The sequence below is a fragment of the Fundulus heteroclitus genome, chromosome 9, assembly GCF_011125445.2.
Source record: "Fundulus heteroclitus isolate FHET01 chromosome 9, MU-UCD_Fhet_4.1, whole genome shotgun sequence".
NCBI lineage: Eukaryota > Metazoa > Chordata > Actinopteri > Cyprinodontiformes > Fundulidae > Fundulus > Fundulus heteroclitus.
The window spans coordinates 26,588,656-26,611,295 of record NC_046369.1 but is presented as its reverse complement, the minus strand read 5'-3'; the positions used below and the strand labels follow the sequence as shown (position 1 = coordinate 26,611,295).

At 39.7% G+C, this 22,640-nt stretch overlaps 1 protein-coding gene across 2 annotated transcripts in view; it reads left to right on the top strand.

Moving 5' to 3' along the window:
• Window positions 1-22,640, top strand: part of polrmt (polymerase (RNA) mitochondrial (DNA directed)) — an 84,146-nt gene that overhangs the window by 25,050 nt on the left and 36,456 nt on the right. The window contains exons 11-16 of one of the 2 annotated variants that reach the window (XM_036141353.1): window positions 105-227; window positions 927-1,049; window positions 2,079-2,258; window positions 3,253-3,339; window positions 6,624-6,738; window positions 19,772-19,869. In XM_036141353.1, the coding sequence (XP_035997246.1) occupies window positions 105-227; window positions 927-1,049; window positions 2,079-2,258; window positions 3,253-3,339; window positions 6,624-6,738; window positions 19,772-19,851 (708 nt within the window). In that variant the 3' untranslated portion in view covers window positions 19,852-19,869. Of the gene's footprint in view, window positions 1-104; window positions 228-926; window positions 1,050-2,078; window positions 2,259-3,252; window positions 3,340-6,623; window positions 6,739-19,771; window positions 19,870-22,640 lie in introns of those variants that run through there. The other variant, XM_012871662.3, reaches the window with a different exon arrangement.

Here is a 22,640-nt window from a genome sequence, read left to right as displayed (position 1 = left end):
ACTCTAAATGCACAAATACAAGAACAAGAAGTGACCAATGATTTCCTGCAGATATTTATCTAAACAGGCTGTTGCTTATGTCTTTTTCTTTTTGTCATTGTCAGGGTAAAAAATGGTGGATGGAAGCAGATGAGCCATGGCAGGCGCTGGCCTGCTGCATGGAGATAGCCAACGCAGTGAGGTCCCCCGATCCAACAAAGTTCATCTCTCACTTCCCTGTTCACCAGGTACATTAAAGATTAAATGTGGTATTCTTTCCTACAGTTTTGCAAAAGTTTATTACTTTGCAATTTAAAAATCATTATAAACATATTTTCCGAGAAACCCTGTTAGACAACCCTATAAACGTTTAGAAACATGCAGGTAGCCTACATCTAAAAAAATAAAGTTAACTTGGTCAGTTCAGAAAGTCACACTTGGACTCATCACACACAGAGGGAAATATTTCAACGCCGTTGTTTCTTATAATTTGGATGATTATGGTTTACAAATAATGAAAACCCAAAATTCTGTTTCTCATTACATTAGAATATTACATAAAACCATTTGAAAAAAGGCATTTTTAATGAATAAATGTTATGTAATGAGCATATTTTGGCCTAAGCAATCATTGAGTAGACTTTGAGTTAGTTGAAAGGGGGAGTCTTTGACACTATCCACAAGCAGGGTAAGCCACAAAAGGTCATTTCTAAGGAAGGTGGTTGATATACCTGTAGTGAGTAGAGTTAAACTATAAAAGGGCATCCAGGTAGATCTTGTTGGTTGAGTCGTCTGTAAAACAAAATGCTGGGCGCTCTTAGTTTTAATGCATCCTATTCAGAGTAGAAAACACCGTCTTTACCGCCTCTTCCTATTCTGTCTAATAATTTCTCCCGCTCCACTTGTTTACCGCTGTCTTGTTTACCAGTTCTCCATCTCTCCTTCAGGACGGCTCCTGCAACGGACTCCAGCACTATGCTGCTCTTGGCAGAGATGTTATTGGTGCAACTTCCGTCAACCTCGTGCCATGCGAGGTGCCCCAGGATGTGTACAGTAGCGTGGCGCAGCAGGTGAGCAGGGCAGGTTTTTTTTTTTTTTTGTGTGTGTAATTAAGCAACTCCACCCTTTTAAACTACAAAAACTTGATGTTACACGACAGGAGATTGCATTTGCAAGGCACGCTGCAGTTGCTCAGTGGTTATTATTCAGATGACTCACTAAGTCCCGTAGTGAGTGACAAGCTGAGCGTGGAGAATATTTTTAAGTTTCTAAGTTTAGGTCTTGCATGTAAAAGGGCCTGGGTTCTCATGCTCTGCATCAAAGCGGAGAGAGAGAGAGGAGACTTTGTTGTTCTTTTAAAGTTTAGGTGTGTATGTGTGCATGAAAGCATCCAGGTTGCAGAAACACTTAAACCTGGTCCCAGTTGTGATGTTGTGGCATTTCAGAGCAGCAGGATCTGAGCTGAAGCGAGGGCCAGCCTCCGCTCCTCCCAAGGGCAGTGACTGTAACTAAAGACTGTACGCTGTAAACGTCACGTTGCTGCAGGACTCTATTTTGGTGGGCTTTGTTGTTATAATTAGATTATACTGTAGATGGCATCAAGCGCTGAAACAGTAAACGACCACAATGAACTCAAACCTTCCTCGTTCACGAGGGCAAGCTTGTGTGTCCAGTCTCTGGCGATAGCCATGTAATCTGAGAGCAAATGCTTTGAGTCTGCACCCCAGGCATCTCTGATGGTAGCATTTGTTTAATGAGAATTTTTTGGTTGAGTGTTTCCTAAGCATAACTCCATGAGTAACACTGACCAGGATTTTAGTGCGTTCTCTTTACATGTTATTGCTTAGTGATTATCACATTGTAGATTTGTACTACTGGGAGTGATCGGGGGACTAAGATGCATCCATCATGTACTTTACAAATTCCCGATAAACTCCATTGAAGCTCGTGGTTGCAATGAGAGAAAAGGTGAAAATAATACGGAGGCACTGTATGTGCAAATGTCATTTTAAAACAATAAATAATTATTTGACTGATATTTAAGATGTGTTTTAAGAAAAAAAACGTCTTGTTTTTCTACTTTCAAACTTGTGTTTCAGGTGGAAGAGTTGCGAGCTCGGGATGCAGCAAAGGGCCTGAAGATCGCCCAGGTCCTGGAGGGCTTCATCAGCAGGAAGGTGGTCAAACAGACGGTGATGACCGTGGTGTACGGAGTCACTCGTTACGGGGGCCGCCTGCAGATCGAGAAGAGGCTAAAGGAGATTGATGAGTTTCCCAAGGTATAGTAGTGGTGGAGGTGGTAATGAGGGAAGAGGTTCCTCCACACACTGTCCATTTATATTTCTAGCTTTGAATCAACGTGATGTCAGATTATTTTGAATCCAGATTATTGTGCCCAGCATCTATCATCTGTTCATTTGTCCGCCTGTCTGTACACACGTCTATCCATCCATCAATCCATACATAGATAATTAACTTTTTGTGCTTGTGGAAAATAATGGACTGAAGTCTTGATATTTGAGCCAGGAAAAATAAGGCGTTTTACATGGAGAGAGCATAATCACCCTGTTAATAGAGATTGATACTGCCATTGTAAAGTGAACGCTGCAGCGATTGTCTGCTGTGTGTAAACATGTCGCCGCTCGTGTTTACTGATTCTGAAATGAACATAACAAATCCTACTGAAATGGGTCAGAAATATGTTGTTTTCAGTTTTTACACACTTCAACTACTCCTCTGCTTGGCAATGTGTGTTTATATTTACGTTGAATCTATTTTTATCACGATTCTTTGGACATAAAAGGATTTGATGGCCACACTTGCTGTCGGGGTTGGAGAAAGGCATTCTGCCAAGCATTTAATTCTTATTATCTGTGCTATTACTAAATAAATCGCTCATATACTTGAAAAATATGCGTTTATTATATGGAGGGCAGCAGCATAATGTCTCCTAGCACCTAACCACAGCAGTCTTCTAAATGCCCTCTACCTTATATTCTGTCGGCTTTAACGGAAAATTGGGTGGACCTATAATTGTGACTGATTATGGTGGCGATGTGCTTTGAGCATGAAGTAGCACATACTGTGGAGGAGATCATGTTCCTGTAATATGAGGAGAAATGCTGGCCAGAGTCCGGTAATTTATGTTCGCTATTTCCATCACACATTGGCTATGCTACATGAAGTGTAACTATAACTAAAATGAATTTTGTTTTATTATTCATTTTAAAAATAAGAGCATGGCAATTATTATTTTTTTTTTTATAATTCTAGAACCATGTGTGGGATGCATCGCATTACCTTGTGCGCCTGGTGTTCAACGGCCTTAAGGAGATGTTCACAGGAACCAGAGAGATTCAGGTGAGCTGATTTCACACACGCAAACCTTCACTGTTCTGTTACTCCGTGAATAATGTAACAGTGGTGGCATTTGGCCTCCTTTGGTATTTCAGTTTTTACTCACTAAAAAAATGAAAGAAGACAGGTGTATTAAAGAATCCGTCTCCCATATCTTGGAACGGTCCTCCTTAGTTATGAAAGGGTCGAGGTTTCTGGGTCACGCGCTGTGTTGTGTCGCGTGGCGCCATCATTTTTGCTGTGGATCTTGAAGGTCCTGACAGCTACAGGTTGAATCCTATTTGGATCAGGCTTGCTCTAGGACATACGGCTGCTCAGTGAGATAGACATGGGAATTTTATTTATGAGGAGGTGGGGGGGGCTTCCTAAGCAGTTTTTTCTGCATGCGGGCACATAATGTGTTGCCGGGGGAAACATTACAGCCAAGGTTTATTGCTGCCATGGGCTGGGGGGGGTTGTGTCTTTCCTATGTTGTCATGAATCATTTGTTCATGACAATACATTGCTGACCCAATTCAAAGAGCTCAAGCTTTCTCTGCAGACCAGGAATGATCAGATCTCTTGGTGTAATGCTGGAGGTGATTTGTTTACATTAACTGCAAGGCCATTAAACCTAGTTGTTTGGGGGAGTTATTTTTTTTTTAGCAATTATTCTAGTACTAATTAATGAGCCTAAAAATTCATTCCTAGGAATCTTAGCTTCAGAGAGCTGCTGAGAGCGACTCTGAGTAAGGAGATGACAGAAATGTTTGTCTTAGTGAGGGGCTGTGGTTGACCCTGTTGCTACCATTTGTTGTCTTTAGGCGCTCTCTTAAGTCCTAAGATGCTTTGTGAATACCTTTTATCTTACTGAGGTAAAATTCTGAGAAAGATATTTGGGTAATTATAAGATTTTTTCCTAAAATTACATCACTAAGAGCTAGTTCTTGGGATTCCTTGTGAATACAGGCACTGTAATTTAGCTGACAGGTTAAAAGAAATATGCATCCAGCTTAAATTAAAACAGGGCAGCTATTGCCCACTGCTAATTATATTACTGCACTGTGGCACAGTTGGTGGCACTGTTGCTTTGCAGCAGGAAGGTCCTGGGTTTGAATCCCAGCCTGGAGGAGTTTTCATGTGCTCTCTGTACATCATTCTATCCGGGTACTCCATATTCCTCATACAGTCCGCAGTCTATTTAAGTACACGGTTTTATTGCTTTTAGTCTTAGGTGTGAATATCTGTGTCCGATTGTACTTTGTCTCTCGATGTTGCTCTGTGATTGACTTGCGACCTGTCCAGCATGTATCGGCTCTTGTCTGATGACCGCTGGGGTTAGGCACCAGCCTCCCAACCCCCCCGTGTTCCCCGTGCTCTGCACAGACAGGCGGGTATGGATGGATAGATATTTATCCTGCAGAAATTACCATTCAGTTGGGACTCAGTTGACATAACTGATTATGGTACCTTATTTTGGCCTCATCAGTACTTAAGTTAGCTTTTTAATTTGTATTGGGGGATTTTTTTCTGTGAAATACAATCAAAACTATGACAGCAGATGAGCTTAACATCCACTTTAAAAGTAGTTTGCTATAAAATAAAATTAACAATGTTCACCCTCAATTTAAGTTGCTGCATTGGTACTGTCATTTGCTAAACATCAACGAATTTGGACACCATTTCATTATGATGAAAATTATAGTTTCTGATAAGGGACTGAAATGAAGGTATTATGTTTTGGCTTTAGCAATCAGAATGACCATAGATTGGAATCGGATAATTTTCTCTAAATCTTCTCTGATCAGTGATTAGTGGTCAAATGCAGTAAATGTATCCATCCTAAAAAAAAAAATCCACCGCTGCTTGTCGGTGAACTCATCAACCAACACCCTGTCATTGATGCACAATTATTGTAATTCACGTGAAGGTTAGGAAGGTATGCTTTGAGACCTGCTGTTTTAATGTTTATAAATTATCATTGAAGTGTTTCGAATCCTACTCCTGAACATGCAGTTTATGTTGATTTTCATGAATGAATATTGTACTCCACTGTTCCCTGGCAACAGCCATTCATCTCATTTCTATTTATGGCTCGAGGAGGTGCAGCTGGGCGCATATTGGACCTTTCACCAACAGGGGGAGTCTCTTTAGCCGAAACAACTAAAACCGTCTGCTGGTTTGTGTTTTTATGCCATTCGGAAAGTGTATTGGTGCAACCCGGCTGGAGAAACCTCCATTCCCACCATAGCTTTGAGCTGAGTTGAGGCCTGTGTGAATGACTATCTGTTACACCTGCTGCTGATATAGGTCGCGTCCTCTGGTGTTTCATTGAGAGATGATGTATTATTGAGGCACAGATATGTTATTAATCCTTGGTGAGATCGTCCCTGACCTCTGCTGCGATATATGTTAACTCTACTGGTCTTTTTCTTCAAAGATGTGTTGAGTATGTCTCCAGTCCTCACTTTGATTGTCCATTAGCCTCTATGGGCTGACTGACTGAGATGTCCTTCTAGTTCTGCTTCTACTTCTGTTTCTTTGCTTCCATACTGTCTTTTGCAGTTTCTAGGACCAATATATGTGTGTGTGTGTGTGTGTGTGTGTGTGTATACATGTACTTGCAGGTGAGTGAGAACATTTTTGTGCATTTTACTAGTAAAGTGTGGACATTGATGTAAAATGAGGACCTTTTTTGGTCCTCACTTTTTTGGTTAGGGTGGGTTTAGGTTTAGGACTAAGGTGTTAGTTAAGTTCGGGTTAGGCCATAGAAAGGGTTGAAAATGAATGGAAGTAATTTGTCATTTAAAACACGAATGTGTGTGTGTGTGTGTAAGAGAGAGAGAGAGAGAGATAGGGCATTAATGCCTCCTTTTTTGGAAAACTGTGCCAGAGACTTGAGTAAAAAGAATTGCTGCAGGTTTTATAGGGAGCAACAGCCTCTCACCTGTTCCTCAACAGTTGCTGGTTTGTCTTTGAAGCAGAGCAACAGAATTGGAGCTGAGATCCAAAGATCATTTCTTGATGCAATCGCTGGCCGAAGTTTCTGGGTTCTGTGGGCTGAAATGTACCAGAGCATCTATTTATGGGTCTGATTTATTAAATTTTGATCCCGCTCACCATGGAAGCTTTATCTCAGCAAACTCAGTCATTTGAACATGTTCACATACACAAACACGCAAGAAGCACAGAGAAGACCATATGTGCATAGCAAATATTTAACTGATACCGGGTACTGAAAGTCTGCTGAGTTTACTCATCAGTTTGTGTCCTCTTTCTTTCCCTCTACCGGTGTTCCTGTGTTGCAGGACTGGCTGACAGAAAGCGCCAGGCTCATCTCCAAGTCTGGCCACACTGTGGAGTGGGTGACACCCCTTGGGATTACCGATCATTCAGCCTTACCACCGCACGCGCAACCAAGTGGTAAGTCTCACCGTCAGACTTGCTGTTCTCGTTACACACCACAGCTTTCACTTAATTTAACAGATACAGGAAACTATATTTACAGACATTTTAGCCAGTTAATGTTTATACCTTCAATGTGTTCTACCAAACCTTGCTGTATTTATTCATGTGGAGATGAAATCACACACAGGTGGACACTTCTCCTCAAAGAAAATGGTTTGCTCTGGATTTTATTAGGGGAGTCAGAGCCATGAGAATGTGTACACATGCAAACCACACGCATTTAACACCAATAGTAGGGCTCGGCAGTATATTGGGATTTTAAAAATATCAAGATTCTTTTAAAAGAGAAATAAGATGAGACTATGGCTACGTTCACACTGCAGGTCTTAATGCTTAATTCCGATTTTTTTTGTGAAATCTGATTTTTTGCGTGGTCGTTTACATTTCCAAATATATGCCACTTGTATGGGATCTCTTGTGTGAACTGAATGCGTTTAACCTTAAGTGTCCCGCATGCGCACTCGAGGACGCGATGACGTCACACGTAGCAAGCGTCCTCAGTGTTTGCGGAAGTAAACATGGATTATAATGCTGGCGCGCATTTTGCGATCATTAATTTATTTTCTAACCGGAGCTTTCTCTCCAGTGAATGCTCTCCTCATTGTAGTCCGCTATGGGTGTTGTCTTTCTTCCCGCTTCTGCGTAGCAGGACGCAGAATAGTGACGTTTGTTTAGTATCGGTGACGTACAGGTCGGATAAATGCGACCCGGCCGTACAGACACAGGTCGCATTTGAAAAGATCAGATACGTATCGGATTCAAAATCCACATTTCCAAGTGGCTTGGGTCGCATTTGAAAAAATCCAATCTGTATTGTTCAGACTGTCATAAAAAGATCAGATACAGGTCGCATATGGGCAAAAAATATCGGAATTGGGTCACTTCAGGCTGCAGTGTGAACGTAGACTATGTTGTTTACATTGTGATGGGGTATGTTGCGTTAGAATTGTATTCCAATATATAATTTTGTAGCTTTTTCTCATATTTATCTACAGCTGTTTAAGAGATGTGCTTGTGAGACATTTGGGATCAAGCTTTGATTCAAATATGCTTTTTTATTAATTGCTTTATGAAAAGAAGCATATTGAGATAAGTATCAAAAATCTGCATTCAACCTAAAAATATTGAGACATTTTTGGTTCATATTGCCCAGCCCAAACCAACAGGATACACTAATGCTGGTTGTCGTAATATGACAAAACATGATAAGGTTCAAGGGATATGATTAATTTTGCAAGACAGTTTTCGTGTTTCTACCTTTGCTACTGTTTCCCACTTGAACTTTGATATTCTTAAATTTTTTTCTCAATTTTCACATCTTCTTAATGAAGCCATAACTGACCTTTTTATAAAAGAAACTTACCACCTGAACTTAGTGTAGAAAGCTTCAAAACATATTAAATATTTGTTTTTGCAATTGGATTAAATAGAAAATACAAAAGTGAAAGACCTAAATAGACAGTGTTTAATTATGTTTTTCACCTCATCGTTCTCGTTTTGCACCTGCAGAGTCAACCACACTTTTCCAGACACTTGGGAACCGTTTCATGAATATTGACTCACGATTGCCTCAGACACTAAACCCCATCTCTTTTTTTTTAACACTTGCAGTGGCTCTATAATGTGTTTGAAGCAGTTTATTCACTATAAAGATTTTGTTTCTCTGTCTGTCAACACAACGCCTATGCAGTAAAATTATTCTCAGTCTGTAATATTTTCTGGCTGGGATAATTTGGCATCTCATAAACTTATAACAAACACAGAGAAGGTTGTTCTCTCACAACAAATGGTACTTCACACAAAGTTTAATATCCTTATATTATTGCTGTTAAAAACTAAACTTCAGCCTGTTATACCAACAGTATAAGAAAAATGAAGCAACTCCTTGAACCTTACCTTATGCTTGACAGTATATCTACAAGGACACCAATATTTGGTCACTCAACAAGTTGATATCCACATGCCTTTTGTCGCCCTCACCAAACTTGCAATATTTATATTGTATATTTGACTTGTCTATTTGGCACGATTGTAAAAGTGTATTTCTATTGGTTGGTTTCATGGCACAAACCCTGCTATTGGGCATAATTCATGAATTCTAGACATTTTTTAATACTATTTTGTTTTTGGGGATCCAGTGAAACAAAATAAATTAAACCAAATTTTAACTGTGTGCCTCTAAATTGGAGAGGAAATTGAGGAGTTTGGATGTAGTCTTCTTTTATTATTCCATCACCCTTTTTTAAACAAACCAGCAACAGGACATCCTCCCAGCATGATGCTACTACCAGAGTCCTGCACCGGGTCGGGTACCTGCAGATGTTTGGTGGGTGCCCGTATAAAACGTTCATCTACGGGTAGAAAATAAAATCATATTATTTCACAGGTACAGGCATGGGTATAAATAAACTTTAAGACTTCTCATCTGCTGGGGTTGTAATTCAGGAATGGAGAATTAAGCTTAAGCCAGATAATGTGGACAAAATTCTTTTTTTGCACAGCAACCTTAAGAGCAAGGCCTAAATGTCAGTGAGTAAACACCACGGTTAATAAAATAAACAGACATTGGCATAAGTTAATTTGAGCTCTGTATTTTTGGAGACCAAATATTCCTGTATATCACACACTAAGTTGAGAGTGTTATTCTTATGCTGTCTTTGTTGAATTAAATGTAAACTTGGACAGTCGTTTAAAAAGAAGCTTGTTTTGATTTATGTATTCGGTGGGTGTGAGTGTGTATTTGTGTTTGTGAGAGAGAGAAAGAAAGCCCCGCTTTTTGCTTGTTTACGGCTGGTCATCTGTGAGCGCTGTGCGCACTGCATGTGAGCGTCAGGCAATGTCCTTTACCGCCTCTGTGATTAAGACAGTATTCTGCTACAGCTGAAAAGAGAAAGCACGTTGTGACTAAGCACTAAATGAAAATCAACGGCTGTGTGTGTGCGATCACGGGTCGGATAGCGCTTCTTTACTCACGGGTCGGGGCCGTCCCGGGTTTTAAATGGGGATAATTGCGGGTAACGGGTCGGGTCTCGGTTTGAGCTTTGTTACTTCCTGAGTTGTTCCTGAATGTTCTAGCCAATGTTGCTTCATCTGAAGAGGGTTTTTATTTGGGATGATTAAAACTTGGACATAACTGGGTGTTCCCAGAGGGCAATGACGCCAAACACACATCAACTTGCTGAGGGAGAATGAACCATGTATTTGGTGACAGTGGTATGTGTATGCAGTATTTCATGCTGTATGGATCATTCAGGTTCATTAGTTATTTATTGTACGATTACTTCAATATTGACAAGAACATCAAATATTTTCTTTTTTTTACAATTTCATGTCTTTATTTTATTTCCAGTGAGAATCAGTGAAAATATGAATTAAAATATTAAATAGGTTGCCGTTTTAATCCTCCCATTCCATCCCATCAATGTGTCGTCATTGATTTATCTGCTTTTTTTTTTTTTTTTTGGTATATGGCTTGTTCGTCTTGGGGCTTTCCACATCTCTGTGGGTTTGCTGCTGGAGTTCGCCACCGATGGTGTTTTGAGATTACTTCAAGTGGTGCAACTTTAATGGACCTCAACAGCATTGCATGTTTTGCTTGTCGCTATGGAGATCCTGACAGTAACACATATTAAGGAGATAACATAAAGTGTGCGCCAGTACGTCTGAAGATAACATGGCCTTGTGTGTGCCATGTAAAATAGGGAGTGCTCCTGCCTATGTATGAATAGGAGAAAAACAATAACATCTTAACTTCCCTCATTGTTAATGAAGTGAAGGGTGGGGCCAGACATGTCGCTGATCAGATAAGTAGTTCATGGACTTGCTCAGCATACAAACTGCTCTTTCAGTCTGACATCAAGCATACGGCTGGCTTAGATGGGAAATGCCACCTCAGAAGCAGGTGTAAAAGATTTGGAGTGACAGATGGTATATCCCCTGAGAGTGTTTCTCTCTCTTGCTTTTGGTAGAGGATGTCTTTCACTGATCTGACCTGTTTCTTTTAATGTCCAAAAGGGACCAGCAAGAAGATTAGTTGAGTGTTTCTTTCCCCCTTTTTAAGGCCTAAAAATATCTAAAAGAATAAATAAACACATAACTTAACAGATAACTGTCTTGATCCTCTGCAATGACTCCCTAATCCAGCTGCATTAATGGGCAACAAAAATGAAACCATCTTGTAGAAAGGTCACCTTTGCAAAGTATAGCTGGATTAAATTTAATCTCCCAGTCTCCCCTCTGCATCCGCGGTCCAGAGGGTTATCATCAATTAGACTGTAGAGAGACGGGTAGGATGGAGAATACGGCTGTGTGGAAAAACAGAAAGTAAGGTGAAAGCAGCTAGCGTTACGTCACAGGAGAATTGTTTGCATGCGTGTGTGGTAAAATCCAGGGAAATAAGAGAAAGATGAAGAGGGCAAAAAGGTTATGAACAGACTCCAGAGAGGGCGCCTTATAGGACTAGAGGATGCTAATCCAACCAGAGGTCACTTTGGCTCATATTCAGTTTAGATTTTATTTTTATGCTGTACCCTACCCAGCGAGGCTACGGTATAATCTCGTTCTCAGCGGACGGTAGCTCGAGGGAATCATCAGATGGATTGGCCGGATTTGACCGGATTTGTGAGTTTGTATTGTGACTAAAAGCTTGTGATCTAATGTCCGCTGTAAGGGAATAATAAGGCTCCTCTGGATTTCACTGATCAGTGCTCTCCAATCAAAAATGTCCTATTAAGTACATTATAAAGCAGGGGAATTTAGTAGCTATTTGTGGCATGTACCAGTTTAAAACAAATGTGTCGTTAATAAATAATTCACCTGGATGTTGTCACACATACTCTGAGGTTATAAAGGTTTCACCAGTTCTTTTACCATTCTTGGATGAATTGTCTGACACCGTTATGTTAAAGCTGCTGCCCCCTCCAATAGACTCAGACTAAATTGGTCACTTACAGGGCCTTCACAAAAGTGTTCACATCCCTCAAGCCATTTTACGTTTTGCCACATCACAACCATATTTTCGATGACAGACCAGGATATTGCCATTCGGCCGGTTTACTTTGATCTTTCTAAATAAAATCCATTGCAAACAGCTGTCTTCAGAAGAATTAGTAAAGAGGAACAGAGCCGAGAGGCCATGGAGAAATTTATAAGATTAAAGCAGGTGTAGGTTAGAAAATAACATCCCAAGACTTAAACGTCTCAGTTTAATTGTGCAGCCCATCCTTTGAAAGTGCAAAGAGTATGGCACAATTGTAAACCTACTAAGACATGGCTCCCCACTTAAACATGCAGACCGGGCAGGAAGAGCATTAATCATAGAAGCAGCCAAGAGGGCTGGTGTGACTTTGGAGCGGCAGGGTTCCAGAGCTGATGTTGAAGAATGTGTTGACAGGACATATCTAGTCATATACTCTACTACTGAAAGAAAGCCTCCAGTGTTTTTTTTTTTAGTTTGCCCCCAAACAGCAAACATTTGGGACTTGCTGCTCTGGTCAGATGAGACGAAAGAGTTACATTTTTCTTTTTTGGCCTCAACTCAGAAACTGTGTGGCGGAAATCTACACATCACCGTGAACTTTTTTTTGTCATGCTATTCTGAGACATTAGCTAATGAGCCACTCATGTCAGATATTTCAGGTACAGTCTTGACTATCAGAACAGTTTCTCTTTCTAACTTTTTGCTCCTTTTCCTCTGAGAAGATTTCCATTGATATTCTTGACGTGTAAATGCCAATGTGATGCCATTCAGATAGCCTACATGTTTTTTTTTTCTGACTTTGCAGATTGTTGTGGCATTTTGGTCTGAACTAAAAATGCAGTTTGTGCTGTAATGGCAACACGCTGGAAACGTTGCGTTTGGAGGGGAATTTATCATGTTTAGGTCATCTGTAAGGAGAGACTCAGGATGGAGAAAAGAAGAACATGGCTGTTATAGATAAATTAAGTGCGATGCCTACTTTCACCTGATGTTTCTGTCTGCTTGTTCTCGCTTACCTTATGACCACTCTGCACCATCTGCAGCTCCACTGTGATTTAATGTATAGAGGCCCATCCCTGCCTGTAGGACAATCCAAGGTCTCCATCCATCTAAGCTGCTGCACACAGATCACACACCCTGTCCATGCATTAAAATGCGCAGTAGGGATTTGATTTACAGTATGACAGTTAATAACTCTTATCAAAGACAGGATCTGCTTCTTTTACCCATGCCGCATTTAAAGCCACAGCTTCTCCTTTCACCTCTCGCATAAGTCCATCAGGGGATTAGATGTTAAGAGGAGAAACGCAGATTGTCTCATCATCGGATGGATGGGATGGCAGCCGCATCGGAAAGTAATGGGATTTATCATGGCACCTTTGCCTCTGTTCGCAGAGCTTTTTCTGATGATTGTGTGAGTCTGTCAATCAAGACACAGCCACCTTTAACCAATTGACGAGAACCACCAAAGCGAGAAGCTTTATGGCCCCCTAAAGCTAGGCTCAATGCTCTTTCAATGTGCAGCTGCTCCACCTCAATTTCTCTCTGTTCATCTCTCTGTCTTTAATGTTTGCAGATTGTTGTTCAGTGGCTTTATTTTAAAAAAAAAAGGAACAAGTGAAAGATAAAAGACGTTAACAGTAAACCCAATAAAACTATCTAATAGGCGTTTTTAGATTGTTGTAGTTCAGGGTGTAGCCAGCAGAAATGGATAGTTTGGACAAGACTGTATTCGTGCAGACAAATAAGGAAAATAGATGAATGAAAAAGTTAAATCACTGTCAGACGATCACTGGTGACAATGTCGTATTTAGGTTTTCTTTTTTATGCTCTCTGTGCACACTTTCAGCTCCATGCATGCCAGTCTGCTCAGATCTATCTTTTAATAAAAATGTCCAACAAGAGAGCCATTTCTGACCATTCATATTATGGAAATAGATGCATACGTCTACTTAACGAGATAGCAAGCGTAATGTCTGTACTACAGTTGTTTTTGAAGTGTTTTTCAGCTTCTAAATTTGTCATTAGCAGGTAAAATACCATTTGATTATGTTGGGCTTTGCTGCATTAGATTACATTTTGAGTTGACCAGCCATGCAATATTGCTATTTTTTTAATCTCATCTGTTATCTGTAACATTAATCCTATATTTTAGATTGATTACATATATGCAGTATATGTAATCAATCATATATGTAATCATAGCATTAAGATAGCAATTCTTAATGATACAATGCCAGACTTTATTTATTAAAAAAATGAATAAATAAAACGTTGCATACAATCCATGCTAAAAGTGTATGTACGGAGAAACACTGAATATGGCACTCGCCAAAAAAAATTCAGATTTATAAAACCATGCGCATGCACATAGCGCACAGTTTATATCTGAACATTTGCGTACCAGGTCCAGTCTCATATTCTGCCTTCTGCACGTCCAGATTTAACCATAAAGGGTCAATGCAAAGCACCTCATGAATGTATTTAAATGAGTCAGCTGCTCATTGTTATTTTTGGTTAACTTTGGCAACCACGGAAAAAAAGCTAAGAAAATGCAAAAAAATAAAATAAAAATCATGGAAAGGCGTTCATTAAATGTGTAAATCTGAGCTAAAACTACAGATGTTGCCCACATTAAAAGAACTTGCTAAACATCTGTTTTGAACGTCACATAACAGCCTCATGGAGTCATGCTCCGTGTTGAAATTGTCTTGGAGGAAGCTGTCCATCCAGATAATCATTCTGAGAACTTATTCTGGAAATGCTTTTCCATCTCCCATTTACTGCATTAACTATTTTTGCGATATTAAGGGAGGTTTTTTTTAATATTGCCGTTTCCATTAATCTTTTCTAATAATACGATACTTCAAGATTTGCATAAAAAACTTTGGTGGAAACATGACCACTGATCATTTGTTTCTAAACAGACATCTGACTTGACACAATCAATTACATTCTTTCATGAGCAAAGATCTTGCTCCTGCTGATGATCATGCAAATGCAAGCACTTTTACTTTGTTTGATATCACGTGCTGATTGATTCAACCTTATACCTGGTTCCAGCTAAACATGTGCTGACAAAACTTATTACCTGCTTCATAAACTTAACGACTGGCTTAGAATGTTGTAAAAATGAATGGACTGGTGTGCTTCTCTAGCCTTTTCTTTACACGGCCAGTGTCAGAGCACAGAGTGCTGAGCAGATCCACTACAGATGAGTAACTTTCAGTCCTTTTTGTTGGTCTATCGTTTAAAAACCAGAATAAAATACTATGAAGTTTCTCGGTGTGAAGCTTGGTTCACACTGCAGGATAATAATTTTTGCCCCGACCTTCTCCTTCCGATAAGCCCTGATTATCGGCAATGCTCTTGAGATAATCTTAAGCGATATTCCGGCTGTGTGTGGTGTGTTAAGAGTGAACAAAGTCTGTAGGGTAGAACGTCGGGATCGCTTCGACCTTAAATCGAGAATATTCAACATGTTGGATGGTCTCGGCCTGATATCCTAGCGTGTGTGGTGTCCCCCCTGAGGACAAATGAGTATGCAGCCTGAGCGAGGTGAGGGAAACAGAGAAAAAAATAACTCATCCTTCCTTTTTGTAATGTTTTTTTTTCGGTGGATGGCCTCCAACTTAAAGGGCAATTACCTCCACCTACTGTTCTGGAGTATGGCGTCGGCCGTGTTTATTTTACCTTGAACTCACGTTTAATCTCGAGAGGTTTCCGTGATTTCCAGTCTGACATCTGATTGTTCCTGAGTGAAATCTGTTTGTGTGCGTTGTGTTATGCTTGCCATTTGACTGGACACCTCACACTGTACGAGTAAACCTGTTATATCTACGATATTTTATCGTTGTGTGGCATCTCTCAGACTTTGGAAATCATCCGAGAATTATAAAATCTTGCCGTATGAAGCATTTCTTAACGTGAACCTACTGTTGTAAGCTCTGTAAAAGCAGAAAGAGCCTAAAGCAACAACTATATACATCTGTAGGAAAGAGATTTCTGTAATTTGGGGTTTATGCCTTGCCATTCCTGTTGCATAATTCTGTTACAGGGCTTCGACTCAAAGTTGATAGAGAAAACTGTTATTGAACATGAAAGTGCCAAAAACGGCAAGGAGACAAATTATAACTACCCTTGGTTGTTAATTGTCACACTTAATATAGACTCATTTTGGTATGACTCCTCAAACACAGCTCCAGTGACTCTTTCAAGATGAGGGTGACCAATTTACAAAAGCCTCATCTGATGTCCTTATAACCAGGTATGGATGCTGCAGTTTCGACCCACTTGTCGATGCTTACTTGGCTAAAATCAATGCATAGAATCACTAAAATAGCACATTGTACCTATGAAGAAGGGTGTAGTTTTCCCCTTAAAGTCCCTTCAGGGACTTCAGGATATTTCATGTGTGTTAAAAGGCTTTACAGCACACAGGAGAGTTTCTGCCTTACTAGGAAGTCATTTTAGACACAGAATGAATGTGAATGTGGAAGAAGAATATTGATGTTTATCCAACAAATAAGTAAACTGGGTCACAAATAGATTTGTGTTTGGACTAGGACTCTTGGTTTTGGCTCCTAGGCACACATAAAAACAGTGGTTAATTTTTTAAATACAATGCCACATTTAGAAGGAGCTATGATTCAAATTAAAAAAGCTTGCTTTCACAAAAAGATTTGCAGCTGCTTAGCAAATAATTTGAGTTTATTAATCCATTTCCTCTCAGTCTCGCAAACAGAGGAACCCAACACAAAGTGTCTGACTGTGGATCTATCATGCAGCTTAATGTGGATTAATTATCATAATTTGGGTGTCAGTGATGCAGCGTCTTGTACTTGACCTCAAAATCAAGGAAATGGATGCAAATTAGTCCTCATTAATCACTGGGAACAAACAAACAAACCACATTTTCTGTTCGTTCAATTTACTGCGGGTGTGATTTCGTTCTGAAGCCTGCTAAGGATGTCTAAAAGCACTTTGATTATTTACAGTGCAGATAACTTTGTTTGCAGCATGCTGATCATAGTTTAATTGGCCGTTTCACTGCTGAAGCTCCATTCCATCAGTGAAATCCCTAAAATGTGTTCAGGCGGGGCGATAGATTTAGAAACACTGGGATCCATTACTGATGGCTAAGCGCAGGGTAAACACAATAATGGTATGAGCCTATATTGACAGGAGGTATGTTATCTGTTGCCAGTCTTATCTCTTTGTTGAGAGTAGCCTCTCATCACCACTCCTGCTGAGCTCTGCTCCGCAACACATGCATGGTACAGCTATGTGAGCGAGACCTTTGTAGTATAGAAATGAAGAAAGGAATGGCTATGCATTGTTTTTTAAATGGGGCATTAGGACGAATATGAACAGGGGAATTCAAATTGCTGTGTTTGGCTGAAGCCTGCTCAGTGTGGATGTTCTGGCAAATAACCTGCTCCATTCAATTGTCCTTCTTTTTCTGCTGATGGGTTGTTACAGGGGCCCCTCTTTGCTTTCTTTCCTGCACTACATCTCTCAAGAGTGCTGCACTAATGTGGAACAGCAATGTCAATAAATGTGCTTACAGATTTTCCAGTATAGAAGTCTCCTTTCTTTGCACAGTTATTAGCCAAGAGAGCATTTTGACCTTTGCAGTATGGTATTGTCTGCTATGTAATTTCTAACTCCAAGCGGTATAAACTTGAGTACTTTATTAGATGTTGGTATTGGGTGATCTGTTTATGTAATGTGGAAGGGTGCGGCCCATGTACGACCACAACCTGTCAGTGTGTGGATAGCTATTGGGGAGCTATTGTTCCTCACGCAAAAAAAAGGGCAAAAACAGATAAACTGACCAAAAACATCAGACATTTAAAAAAAGAAGTATTTCAGAGGAATGCAACAGTTTTGAAATTGCAAATATGTCGACATGTGATCACAGAAATATCAAACATTTTGTTGCAATTAATATACAGGGTTCCAAAGAACTTGTTCAGAAAATGAGAGTCAAATGGGAAGCTACCAGGAACTCATTCTTCTCTTGCAGGGGTCATATAGCAGAACTGAAATCTACCCGGAGGTGGTAGAGCAGTTATCGTATCGCTGGTGTTAATAGAGATTGGCTTGTTTTTAGGATTAAAGTTGGATTCAAATCACTTACAAGCCTTCTACCAGGTTTTAGAAGAGACATTTTCAGTCGATTGGTACAGGAAAGAGTGTCTTTCAATAAAACCATAGCTCCTCTGCATGACAACCTTAACCCCATGCAGGACTTTACTGAGTGAGCGGCTAGCCAGTAAAGGTCTAAATAATGACATGGCCTCCTTCACCTGATCTAAGCCTTATGGAGAACTGCTGGGCTCCTCTTTAACCGGAGCTTTCTGTTAAGGAGAACAGGGCTCCTCTCTGAACAACGTCTGGGAAGTTGTAGGTGCTGCTGCACAAAATGTTAATCGTCACCAGATCAAGAAACTGACAGACTTCATGATTACAGATGTGAACTTTATTAACATTTAGAATTGACTAAAATCGCTGTAGTTGCTTAAAAATAAACTCAATCCTCTAAAAACAACTTTCCTAACAACTTTTTACACAGTATAATTGTTGTTTCTAATAAATTGTTGGGTTCTAACATTTGGAGCACACATAGTCTTTTCGCAGTTGCAGAATAACCTGTGTCCTAAGCTACTTCCTCAGTTGATTCAGATGACAGTCAGAATACCCAGAAACGACTACAATTAACTTGTTTAGTCATCTGAAACATCTAACACTTCAAAATTTGGTCTGTGAAACTGTTTTTTTTTGCACCTTAGCTTGGGATAAAGTGAATAATTTAAATCTTCCCAAAACAGTTCATCATAAACCCTCAAAGACGAGCCCTTCTCAGAGCAGCTCCTGCTCATTCATAAATCACAAATCAAGTTTCTGACATCCAACACCTATTGCTGCTTTCAAACATCAAGCAGGCATTGCAGAAGCAAATTAGTCAACTTGGTCAATATATAGCATTACACATAAAAAGAAATATTTTCTGTTGCTGGAACCTCTTACATGTTTGGTTTGCTGGTAAAACTACCAGCCAAATATCGTCACTCAACTCCAGCCAGTCCAGTGACTGGTTTCATCTTGCCGCACTTTAAGGTTTGACACTTGTATGACTGGCAATTTCCCATTTCAAAATATTTTTGCTAACCCAATTTTCCTGATTTTCCCGTTAGTTTGCACCAAATTATGGGAATTCTAGTACCAACATTAACCTTGCGCTTGAATGTCAAAATAATATCAAGGCTCTCTGTTTGAAAACAGGTAAACTGTCTTAAATGTGTTGGAAGGTGTTGTTGAAACAAGTCTGAAAAGCATCTTGTTACACCAGGCTTCCTTACAAAGTCCATACTTTGTTCTCAGGCACTCTTTAGGGCAGGATGAATTTACTTTCCCCCTGAAGTCTTGTCAGAAATGCTGCCAATGCAACACATCTTCATGTCAGCTATTCTTTGCATTTTGATTTACATAATCCTTCCAACCATTTTCTATACCAACTTATCCATGCAGGGTTGCAGGGGGGCTGATCCCTAGCTCCAGTGGTCAATGGTGAGGCTGGGTGAACCTTTGACAGGTTGCCAGTCCATTGTAGGGCAACGCAGAGTCATACAGGACAAACAACCACGCACAAACACACTCACACCTAAGGGCAATTTGGAGTTGGAGTTGAATAACCAATTCACAAAATGTCAAATGTATTTTAACTAATGTATTTGCAAACTTTTGAGCTGTGTGCCTTTTTTCTTCCTGCAAAAATAGCAGTGTGGTCAAAACAGATCTCATTTTTTACTTTAAGTTTTATTAAGACTTTTTTTATGTTTAAAAAAACAGATTGTTTCTGTGCTCTGACGCTATGAGCTTCTGTTGTTGATTTTTTTCCCCCCAAATAAATTGTGACTTTAAGTTAAGTTCCTGTTCCTGACTTATCATGTCTTTTGTTATAACCAGTTATTCCTCTTGATTAATGCCATTGTTTTTGTTTTCTAGCTGAAGAGTACCATGCAACACATAAACCTTCAAATCAGCCACGACGCCAAAGAGTAAGTCCTTCAGTATCTATGTCTTAATACTGTCTTAATATCTCATCTCATGCAAACACCCATCCTGCGGACGCAGTGATACGGCATTCCTCTCTCGTAGCGCTTACTGACATTTTTTACTGAAATGTCACTAGTGGGTGTGACAGTAGTGACCTGGAACAAGACTGGAGGATCCTGAGAGAAAGACATGGTGTTTACTGCATTGCTTTCTGATTTCATTTAGAGCTTGTTGTCACATTTTATATCAGACAATAAAAAGTAAATCCAGCATTCATATTAAGCGACAAAAACATCCAAACCAATCAGGCCATATGGGGGGAAGTTAATTGCAACTTAAACCTGATACCTGGCTTTGCCACCCTTGACAACAATAACTACCATTGAGTGTTTATCATAACTAGCCATCAGTCTTTTACAGCCTATTTTCCTTTGCTGAACTGTTTTAACCCAATCACATCAAAGGGGTTCTTTGTTTGAATCCAATCACATCAGAGGGTTCTTAAACATGAATTAATTATAACATTAAGGTCATCCCACAGCATCTTTATCAGGTTTAAGTCTTTGACTAGGGCACTCCAAAATAATTTTTCTATTTTCTAACCATCCAGAAATGGACTTGTTGACAAGATTTGGATCATTTGTTCTGCTACAGTACATTAGCCATATCTGCTTAAGTGTTTTTTGTGGCACCAGGTCTTTATTTGACAGTAGGCTCACAGGAAATGGGATTGGGAGGGAGGGGAAAGACATTCGGCACAAGGTCCACTGGCTGGGACTCGAACTCGGGACAGCCTTGGTGAGGACTGAGGCCTCTGAACATGGGTCATAAGATACGATAGGATAGGACTTTATTAATCTCACAATGGAGAAATGCATCTGTTAAATCAGCTCTTGTGACAAATATTTAAGAAACAGAACAAAATCAAGAATGAAGCTATATTGATAAAATAAAAAAAACAATCAACGAACAAAAACAAATTTATATGTATATGCAGACACATGCATACATATACACAGACATAGACAAGCTAATCCAACTTTGGTAAAGGTCTGTATTTTTCTGTTTATTTATTTTTTATTTGTTTTTTCCATCAAGTAGCGAACTGATGCTAGGTTAATATCAGTTTTTCTGGCCCAGAGGTGGAGCTTACTTTTTTGGTAACCCAAAGAACTGCTGCTATGTCCACTCTAGCATCAGTTAATCTCTGGCACTGTGTTGGTGGAAAAAGCACCAGAGTAAGCTTGCTTTAATGTATAAATCAGATTAAATCATCTTGAAAAATACATTGGTGAACTGAAAAAGATAAATCAAGGCTCCTTCACATTTGGCACAATAGAAAAAATTTGCATTTCGCATTAGTGATTGCAGCGTACAGTTTGAAAAGCTAATTGGGGGGTTGAAAGCAAAAGCTTTGCTGTGGTAATACAATAAATTCATATTAATGTTGAAAGAAACCTGTGTGGGGAAATCGCAACGTTAATGTGTTGCCTCTTTTAAACTTCAACTCCCTTTGTTTTCAGCTGCTGTAGTCAGTAATGAGTTAAGCAAAAATGAAGTAAAAGTTCATTAATGCAGATTACTTGTTGAAATAAAGCTCAAATTAAAGTCAATTTCTTCTTTGATGAGCGTTAAATGACTTCAGCGTTGAGGGGGAAAGTTTGGAGACAAAATAGAGTTATAAGAGGCAAGAGGAACACGGCTGAACAGAGGAGTGACAGATTGAGAGACAGGAATGGAAAGTGAAGTAATGACAAAGAAAGAGCACTGGAGACATGGACCAGATAGACTGACAGCTGTCCTCTTCAGTCTGACATCCACGGCACTGTAGATCCAGCCCTGTGAATACGAAACAACAGCCACAGAGGAGGCAGAGCAGGAGGGTGGGGGGAGTCGAGAGGAGAGAGTTCTGCCTTTTTAACGAAAGCTGTCAGTGAAAGCCGCACAGCCTGAGTCAGACCCGACAAGATCATTTCTTTGGTCTCACACTAAAAGGTTCCGTCTAAAGGAGGCTTAAAATGTTACTTTACTTTCTTTTTTAACAAAGTGGCATGATATCATCAGAGCTTACTGAAATTTAGGGTTGCAGAATTCCTGTATAGCTGCTGGCTTTATGGGCTGCAGCTAATGTCCCAGACTGCAGGGCTCCTAAGCAATCTTGAAAAGTCTGAATAAGTATGGAAAATAAAAACTGAGAACATTTTCCTGACATTACTTTTTATTACCTAATTTTGAAGATAAAAATCTGCATTTCTAACTTTATTCAGGTTTGCCTCATCGCAACTTTGTTTTTATCAAACTCGTTAATTCATCTTTTTTTTTCTTCTCTATTAGATGAACACAAATACTGGTATAACAAAAATTAAAAGTGGACAATTTTGCTGCCGTTTATTCTTTTACCTCTGCGTTTTAAACCGGACCCAGCCTGGTTTTTGAACTGGGTTCGGTTTAGATGGCGAACAAAGCGTTGAAATTTCAAGTTAGGGGACATTTAGTGAAATTAAGATATCATTGGTCGCAAAGTCTGATAATCAGCCGAGGCTCTTCAGTACAAAAGTCTTAGCCTCCCTGCTGTATCGGAGGCAACCTTCAGCTCTGTGCTCTTTCATGATCCATGGGGAGAAAAAACATCAAAGTTAATGTTTGTACTAGAATTCCCAAAATTTGATCCAAACCAATGGGAAAATCAGGAAAATTGGGTTAGCAAAAATATTTTGAAATGGGAAATTGCCGGAGTCATACAAAGTGTTTTATTTAAAAGTTTGTGAATCTGCTGGTTCAAACCCATGGACAGTTTTTATAATACACAGCAATGATA